We start from the raw sequence: 9831 nt of genomic DNA on the forward strand, positions 1-9831 counted from the left end.
ATTCAGTAGAAATTCTGGGTGTTCACAAAAGAGTTGAATTTCTGGTATAGCCAAGCTAAGGAGAGAGGACAGTTTTAGATACAAAGCTCCATAGCTAAAGAATATTAGAAACTGGAAAGTTCAGACCCGAGGTGGCTATGCTTAGGATGCCAGAAATGCCTACATTAAACAGGGAGTTTTGCAACCTTAGGATGGTTGGAGAAGATCTGAAGGGACAATCTTGCTGGAAGTAAGAAAAAGGCCCAAGAAATCTCAACCCTTATATATGAATCATTGACCCAGACCAAGTGTTTAATCCTCCAAGTTTTTCTAAAATCTGACTTGAGGGTTTTTGGGAGGGGTGGGGGGGATGTGGGTGGTGGGACGCGGGGTGGTCATGAACATGCAGTCGTAGTATTCTAGACTTCTGTTTAAAAAAAACGAATAATTTTAAACAGACACAAGAAGCCTAAATTTGGCTTCCAAAGATCACCTGATCTTTTTCAATTGCCATGTGGTCAAGTTCTAGAAGGCTGCAAGTGAATTGCTGATAGACCGATCCAGACATGTGAATCATCGAATCCCAAAAGTGCAGAAGGAGACCATTCAGCCCATTGAGCCTGCACCGACAACAATCCCACCCAGGCCCTATCTTCGTAACCCTATGCATTTACCCTGCCCTGACACTAAGGGGCAATTTAGCATGGCCAATCCACCAAACCTGCACATCTTTGGAGTATGGGAGGAAACCAGTGCAGCTGGAGGAAACCCACGCAGACATGGGGAGAATGTGCAAACATCAGCAGACAACAGCCCAAGGTGGGAATCGAATCCGGGTCCCTAGACTGTAAGGCAGCAGTGTTAACCACTGTGCCATCGTGAAGACATTTCAGATTCATTTGGCATTTCCACAGGGGTAAACAGAAACTCATTCTGCCTTTCCTGCAGATGTGAATGGTTGGCACATTTAAAAGGTTAGTTACCTCAGCTAAAAATACAGTGGATAGGACTATGCCCTCCCCTTCACCAAAAATGGAAATAACCCAATGCCTAACATGGAAACATGATTTTACAGTTTGGAATAACAACCATCTTAGGTTTTGTGTCAAAAGAGTCCAGGCAATTTGCAGGTGCCATGCCGCAGTTAGTGAGGGAAAGGAAACCTTCTCTCTTTCCCAAAAACTGCTGACCTGCTGACTTCATCTGAAAAGGCAAATCTCTGAATGGTTTGCTGCAGAAGCCATCACAGCTGCTAAAAGGAACCTCAAACTTCAAAACCCTTCACTTCGGAAAGAAGGAATACCAGCAGCGGGTCCGCAATAATATCTCATAGAAAGTGATATAAAATATCATCTTTAAGTATCTTTTTACCTTTATCTTCTTTAACCTTTATATCTACTTTAGTTAATAACTTTACCACTTTCATCTAAGTAACTTTTAGCAGTAGTTTTTGCAATAAACTAACCTTTATCTTGTTTAAAATTAAAGCTGGGTTAATTTTAAATTGAACCACCCAGATTAAAAAGGGGGCTATTTACACACACTCACACTCTCAAATTCTTAGCTCATGGACCACTTTGAAGAAATATCTTTTATGTGAGTCAAATAGGTGTAGAAGAAAAATGAAGTGAAGACACCCAATTTGGAGTATAAGTAATTGTGTTTATTGTATTTTTATTACCTTAAATGTAACTTTAAGAAATACCGTATGCACAAGGTATGGGTATCACTGGCTAGGCCAGCATTTATTGCCCATCACTAGTTGCCTTTGAGAAGGTGGTGGTGAAATAGAGTATTATTATAGCTCATTATTTATATGGCATAAAATTATTTTGTTTAAATTATAGACCTTGAGGTTTTATTCTTTTAGTGAATACATGGGTTTTCCTATTGTTTAAAAAACATGTCATTGGTCTCTACTGAGATTATGTAATGTTATCTTTTCATCTTAGTAGATATGATTCCAGTGACAGAATTATCATATTTTGGAGAACAAGACCCAGCATTCAAAATCCTGAAGCCCTGGTGGGACGTGTTTGCAGAGTATCTGACCCTTCTAATGGTTTTGGTGTCAATGTTTGGAGGAGCACTGCAGGTAAAAAGAGGGGAGAAAAGGCTTTTACAAGAGTAGAATGTAATTAAGCTGTGTTTTTGAACAATCTGTCCCCTCAGGTGGATGTAGAAATTCCAATGGCGCTATTGGAAGAAGAGCAAGGGAGTTATTAAGGGGAATCTCTGGCCCCTTTTTATCCCTTTCTCAATGTCACAAAACCAGACATCCAGTCATTATCATATTGCTGTTTGTGGAAGCTTTCTGTGCACAAATTGGCCGCTGCATATCCTCTGGCTAGGGAGTCTAGAATAAGGATCACAGTCTCAGGATACGGGGAAGCCATTTAGGACTGAGATGAGGAGGAACTTCTTCACTCAGAGGGTGGTGAACCTGTGGAATTTTCTACCACAGAAGGCTGTGGAAGCCAAGTCACTGAATATATTTAAGAAGGAAGTAGATAGATTTCTAGACTCTAAAGGCATCAAACGATATGGGGAGGGGAGAATGACATTGGGATAGAGGATCAGTTCTGATGATATCGAATGGCAGAGCTTGATTGAAGAGCTGAATTACCTACTTTTGCTCCTATTTTCTATATTTCTACATTATAAGTTACTGCACGTCAAAAGTATTCATTGTAAAGCTTTTTGGGACCTCCAATGGTTATGGAAAGCTCTATATAAATGCAAGTCTTTTTTAAATTGGCCTTAATGTTCTGGGGCTCAAGACGAGGAACATTGGCTTCCACTCATGATCATTATCCAGTGGATTTTAACACTGAGAAGTGTCATGTCATGTGAGGTCAAACAGTTGTTGGGAGTACAAAATCAGTGGAATATACTAAGAGGGGTAGATGAAGTGAGAGATCTTGGCGTACAGGTAAATAGTTTCCTAAAGGCAGAAGTTGAAGTAGACAAAGTTGTAAAGAAGGCATTTGGAATTCTCTCCTTCATTGGCAGAGGTATAGAATATAAAAGTAAGGATATAATGTGGGAATTATATAAAACACTGGTGAGTCCACAACTGGATAGTCGTGTACAGTTCTGGTCAGGAGTGACATAATTGCTCTGGAGAGAATGCAGAGGAGGTTTATAAGAATGTTGCCAGGGCTGGAAAAATGCAGTTACGATGAGAGACTGGATAGATTGGGGTTATTTTCCTTGAAACAAAGAAGGCTGAGTGATGATTGAGGTGTACAAAATTATGAGGGTAAGAATTAGAGTGGACAGGATAAAATTGTTTCCCTTGTGGAGAATTCTAGAACCAGAGGACATAGATTCAAGATAAATAGCAGAAGGTGCAGAGGGGACATGAGGAAGAACTTCTTTATGCAGAGGGTAGTGAGTGTCTGGAATTCGCTGCCCGAGTTGGTGGTGGAGGCAGAGACCCTAAACTCTTTTTAAAAGTGCTTGGATTTGCATCTTATGTGCTGTAAACTACAGGGCTATCGGACAGGTGCAGGAAGATGGGATTAACAAGGGTTTGTTGGTCGCAACAAGATTACTTCAAAAATAATCTGTTCCCTTGTGGATACCTTTTCTTAGTTCAAATATATTTATGTTTTAATAGCAGCCAATTTAATCAGGCTTTCTTGAATTATAGGAAGAGTGAGTTTATTAACTACTAAACACAAGGAATAGAATAAAACGCATGCACATACATTCACACAGATTAGAAATCAGAAGTGAGTCCAAAAATAAGTAAAACAGAAGATAATACGGATCAGTCTTTGGTTTGCCTGCGAGCAGTAGATGGTGAAACGTTATGGTCATTTAAGATTTTTGATTCCAGTAGCATTAACTTCAGCAGTTGAGTAGTTGGTTTTGTGATTCCAGGGTCCTGCGGTTTAGCTGAGAAGTTATCTTGCTTCCTTTTCAACTGTGGCTTTGTTGACTTGGCTTGTTTCAGCAATCAGGGAGAGAGTGAGACTTGTATTTTTACCTGCTAGAGCAGGGGAGACTCTGCTGTCCTTTTCTTTCTGTGTCACACACTCTAACACACCCAGCGTTAATGCACACTGACCAACTTTTTCTGATGGCTTTTTAACCTGGTCCCTTGTATATTCCTGAAAGGTTAAAATCCACAAACTGATCTAGGACATGACTAACAGGATATTGCTGCTGAGATGATAATCAGCTTCCAGGAGATGGCAGTTCATGTTTGCATGGCTTCTTCTGTCTGTCTGAGACAGGGTGTTGCATTCCATTGTCTCTCTCTCTTAGTATCACCCACACCGGAGCAATTTAGAGAGAATTTACATTCTCAGAATTTACATCCTCAGCCACCTTTGGCCTGTATGTCTATTGTTAAAAGCATGTCTTATTTAAAAACTCAGTATGCCTGTATGTAATTCAGGTTTTTTTCTCCATTATTGTGTCACCCTCATACTCCATCTGCCATGTTTCTGGCCATTCACTTAGCCTGTCTAACTCCCCTTGAGGTCCCTTTGAATCCTCTTTACAACTCACTGCAGGACATGCAACGACTTGGCTGCAAGTGCTACACAGACAGCATTCTAAGAGGACTCAAAACTAGGTGAGCAATACCTGCTGGATTGCCTGGTATGTGCCTAGGTGTCCCGGGCCAGATACCACAGTCACACATTTGTGAATGATGATCAAGGCTTAATCATACTCAAGTCGGATATACTTGGTGATGACACTACTGATGATGTGATAGAGTAAATGGTAGAAACACTTCACCGGAATCGAGTTGGGAAAGAGATGCAATGCCCTTAAATCCCCCCACCATTGCAGCAACTAGCAGCATAATGAGAATACTGCAAATCTAAACACAATGCATTTAAACATATATTTATAAGTGTAAATCTTTTATGCATTGATTGGACACTTGTGCCGTCTATGTGCCTTCAAAATTTCTTCACCTTTATTTTTCCATTGCTAAGCCTAAGTGCAACCCCGAAATCCATAGCTGATATGGAGGCAGCATGCTGACTGTTTTTCCATGATGACTGTGAGAACTTTGGCAGACATCCTCTGGCTGCTAAGGCTCTCCTGCACAGATGCAGGTGCTACCTTCCTCAGTCTGTCCTACTGGAGATGATAGGTCACTTTGCAGCAGGGCACACTTGGGGTGACCTGGGATAAGCCCCAGGAATGCCTGGCTGGCACTCCTCTTCCCTGTGGGTATGTGATAGAACCTCCTAACCCCTTAAGGAGAAGGGGTACCTGGATCCCACCACCAAAACTTAGACTCCAGAACAGAAGATCCTGCCCATGAAGTATGCTAGGCAATACTGTATCTTGTACCATACATCATTCTCCAGTTGTTTGTACATGCGAGTGACAACTAATCCACTTACTAGTACTTTTTGTAATGGAAGGCAGTTTTCTTCTAGTGTTTTTCTTCCTCTGGCTCCATAACCTTCCTTTTCCTGTATCTTAATTTGTTGAAATATTCCTTGTCTTATATCCAGACTTTTTTCCATCAGGGGCCTATGCTAAAACCATCTCTTAATGTTTTTTGCTCACTTTTGGATAGTTTAATATATCCTCACTATATCTATAGGACTCCTGTGATTTTTGTGGTGATTCTGATCGAATACAGGAATCTAAACCCAAAGTCTTCCTAGTTCCCTTTGGTGTTATCCTGATACCTTGGTATTATCTGATGTATTTCTTAATACATTGGCACATTACTGCAAATCCATCTCCTCCCTTATGCATGCATATCATGGGTGGTTTGTCATTGCATGGTCTTTGCCAGCTGCAATAATTATAATGAACAGCCATATCATTCCTATTCCCTGAGGCCACTCTCCAATCGTTGCCTTGATCTTCTTGGTTGTTCTGTGTGGTCATAGCAGTGGGCAATAGAGGCGATCCTCACTTTATGGTAATGACAATCATTGGCTGAATGGCACCAATGAATGCTGTCAGCCCATCACAACCTTGAGTTCAGCCATCTTTTGTTGATCAGTTAGCAGGAATTTTGATGTATTTATTCTTCTGAACTTTTCAACTAACTGATGTGGTACTGTTTGGGTCTCTTCTTTCCTCTTTTTGCCCAGAATCTGGATCAAGTACACAGCAGGGCTAGACCTGTTCACAATTTTGATCGGTCCCTTTTGCTTAGGTTGAAAAGCATGCTGTTCTTAAATAGTTTGGGACATGACTACATCTCCCACTGATACTCAAGTGACTGAACCTTTTTGTCATTTTTAAAAATTTACTGCTGACTTTTTCCTGTGTACCAGGCCACAAACTCATTTGGGTAACATAAGCATTTCTATTTGGCCATTTGTTGTAAAAGTGGGGTGAGAGATAGACCGAGTAGGTGGGCAGGCATCTTCATTAGCCTTCATAGCTTGTTACGGTGAAATACCAATGGTGTTATGTGGGGTTGCTCTCATGGACATCTGGCACATGGGTAACATGTTAATCCATGGTGCCAGATGGTCTGCAAAAAACTTGTATAGCATTATTTTCACGGTTTGATTGCCCCTTTCTATCACCCCCAATGATTGTGGGTGACGTGCATCTTACAGTGGATTTTCATAAGTCTCTGAAACTCTAAGCACATTTTCCCAGTGCTATCTACCTGAAATGGTTTTCTGCATGTGCGGACCACCTCAGACAATCGCAGTTTTGCTGCTATGAGGGCCATGTTAATCTTACAGGGGAAGGCGTCAATCCATTTTGTGAATTTGACAATCAGCTCTAGACAATATTTTGTAGACCGAGGGTATCATGGTAAGAGGACCTATAAGATCTACCAGAATGTGTGTCCAGGGCCCACCTGGCAGAAGATGTTTCTGCAATAGTGCCCAACTGGATCGAGCACAGAATATGCTTGAAACGCAGAAAACATCTCAGTCCTCATGTATCCCTTCACAACCAGGGTACCAGAACATGGTGGATAGTTTCTCCAGCCTGGAAGGTCTTTGTGTCTCTTACTGGATAATCATGCAGTAATTCAGATCTTTGTTGCCCCCTAGCTGGAATAATACAGGCAACACAAACTCCAGGGGCAACAGTGGCATCCTGCTAGAGGGAAATAAATTGGGCCAATGAGGTCAGAACTGGCAGAGACTGACCTTACCGGTGCCATGCAATAACAATAGAATATGTTTCATATGTGGCCTACAATGAGGCTGAGTCATTGATCGGACATAACTAATTAATGTTCAGTCTTTTATTACTCAGGTATCAAGTGGGCAGATTCTGTGTATCCCAGTTCCAGAGGGTCTCTCCATTCAATGGAACCACACTGTTTTGGAGGAGCTCAACCTGAATGTGTTTCCTGCTGGATTTCAGACTGGTCTGGATGTCCAGCAATACTACCTTATTAATCAGTGGTGCTATGATAATGCGGTCATATGGTTTTCGAAATATTTCCCTTATCTGGTCCTTCTGCATTCTCTGATATTTCTCATCAGCAGCAACTTTTGGTTCAAATTTCCTGGCACAAGTTCAAAGATAGAACATTTTATTACTGTCCTTGGAAAATGCCTCGACTCTCCCTGGACGACCAAAGCGCTCTCAGAAACTGTATACGAGGAATCTACCACCAGAATACCTGTGGTTTCTGAATCAAGTACAGATCAATCGTTATCTTCTATTAACAGCCCAACGAAAGTGGATTCTTCTGAGTCATTGTCACAAGAGATAGATTTCAGCAATGATGTCCATAAAGCAGATAAGGTTTCTCTTATGTCTAAAAGTTCCTCACAGGTTTTGAAGGCTGCTGGTGGAATAATGGTAGACAATTCCTCGGTGAAAATACTGGATAAAAAAGAAGGCGAACAGGCCAAATCCTTATTTGAAAAGGTGAAGAAATTTCGTCTCCATACAGAAGAGGGAGACATTCTCTATACAATGTATTTGAATCAAACCATTGTCCGAACTGTGCAAAGCGTGGTTATTCTTGTGTACATCAGCATATTCATCCCGCAAATGTGTAACAACATCCACTGCATTGATGCACTGCACATCACTGGGTTCACTGACTTCTTCTGCATTCATGGCTTGTGGAGGATGTTTCGAATGTTATCCTTGGTGTACATAAGTGCAATTGTCTTATACAGTTGCACTTGTCTGTACACACTGCACTGGATACTCTATTACAAATTGAAAGAGTATTCATTTGAAAATGTGAGGGTGGAAACCGGGATGGATGATATCCCTGATGTGAGAAATGACTTTGCATTCCTGCTTCATCTCATCGATCAGTATGACAAACTTTATGCCCGGAAGTTTGCCGTGTTCCTGTCAGACGTGAGTGAAAACAAGCTTCTTCAGCTCAATTTGAACCATGAATGGAGTCAAGAGCGACTGAAGCAGCGTCTCATCACCAACCTGGAGAACAAAGTTGAGATGCACCTCTTCATGATGCCCGGAATTCCAAGCCAGGTTTATGACCTGACAGAGATCGAGGTGTTAAAGCTGGAGCTCATCAAAGGTGTCGCCATTTCTGCTGCCATTTCCAACCTGAAAATGATGAAAGAAATGTGGTTGTACAATTGTTCAGTGAAGGTGGAGAGGCAGGCACTGTTATTCTTGAAGGAGAATTTGATAACTTTACGTGTGCGCTTCGGTATTGCCGATGAAATACCTCCATGGATATTCACCTTGAAGAGTTTGCGTGAGCTCTTCATCGAAGGGCAACTGCAGACAGACAGCAAAATCTCCACAGCTCTGCAAATGTTTCGTGAGCTGCCAAAGATAGACACTTTGCATCTGAAAACCAACATAACCAAGCTGCCAGCTGCAATTTTAGACATGGCTCCACATCTTCTGTGCCTGATAATCCACAACGAAGGAGTCAAAATCACATCAATAGCAAACATCAAGAAGCTCTTCTGCCTGATTCTGCTCAGGCTGCTCCACTGTAATTTGGAAAGAATTCCCAGTGCCATCTTTAGCTTGACCAATTTACAGGAGCTAGACCTAAAAGACAACAACCTGAGTTCAACAGAAGAGCTTGCCAGTTGCCAAAATCTTCGGAAACTTATCTGCCTCAGGTTGTGGCATAACAACATCACCTCCATTCCTGTTCACATTGCCAAAATTGCCAAACTTGAAATGCTTTATCTCAATAAAAACAAAATTGAATTCCTGCCCCCAAGTCTGTTCAAACTTACAAAGCTGCTCTTCTTGGATATTTCCCATAATCACATCTCCAAGATCCCTCCTCATATAGAGCAGCTTGTAGAGCTGCAGCATTTTGCTATAGAATGCAATAAGGTGACCGAACTCCCTGAAAACCTTTTCAATTGTACCAAACTCCGGGTTCTGAATATCTCGCACAACAATCTAACTCACCTCTCTCCTTCCATTGGGCGCCTGCGGCAACTGCAACTCCTGGACCTTAAAGTCAACAAACTGGATAAACTTCCGATTGAATTGGGACAGTGCACTTCCCTCCGGAAAAACCAACTGATTGTAGAAGATGACATCTTTAAAACCTTGCCTCTGGAAGTCAGAGAGCAGATTGCAAATACCATATCAAGCTGAAATGTGAACGTAGAACATCTAACATTAATAGTATCAAATCTCAATGCAGCTGACAGTTGATTCCATGGGATGTTTTGCGTAACTGGATGGTGATGTTTTACATAGGTACAGCATCTCATTATCCCAACTACAGCCCAACTTCATGAAGGTAACAGTAAGATGGTGTGGTTTTGGTACTTGGAATAATTCAGGCACTTGCACTTAAGTACACTATGTTGATGCTTTAAGGCATAGGTGAACATGTCACTTCTGCAACTGCTAAGATGGGGTGATATGGAAGGAGAAGTGTCTTTAACATGAAAGTAGGAAAAACAAAACCCCCCA

The 9831-nt window shown here is 41.5% G+C and overlaps 1 protein-coding gene across 1 annotated transcript; it reads left to right on the top strand.

Annotated features, from left to right (window-relative positions):
• Nucleotides 1–1936: 1936 nt before the first annotated feature.
• Nucleotides 1937–9507, top strand: LOC144507520 (volume-regulated anion channel subunit LRRC8C-like). The gene is made up of 2 exons (XM_078234646.1): nt 1937–2074; nt 7198–9507. The coding sequence occupies exons 1-2, from the start codon at nt 1937–1939 to the stop codon at nt 9505–9507; spliced, it is 2448 nt and encodes an 815-aa protein (XP_078090772.1).
• Nucleotides 9508–9831: the final 324 nt, after the last annotated feature.

This window comes from Mustelus asterias, chromosome 19, assembly GCF_964213995.1.
Source record: "Mustelus asterias chromosome 19, sMusAst1.hap1.1, whole genome shotgun sequence".
NCBI lineage: Eukaryota > Metazoa > Chordata > Chondrichthyes > Carcharhiniformes > Triakidae > Mustelus > Mustelus asterias.

Excerpts from the sequence above, each read along its gene's own strand:
- LOC144507520 (XM_078234646.1), top strand. The coding sequence starts at position 1,937 with ATGATTCCAGTGACAGAATTATCATATTTTGGAGAACAAGACCCAGCA. Across the intron at positions 2,075-7,197 it reads TGTTTGGAGGAGCACTGCAG|GTATCAAGTGGGCAGATTCT; the intron begins GTAAAAAGAGGG and ends TTTATTACTCAG.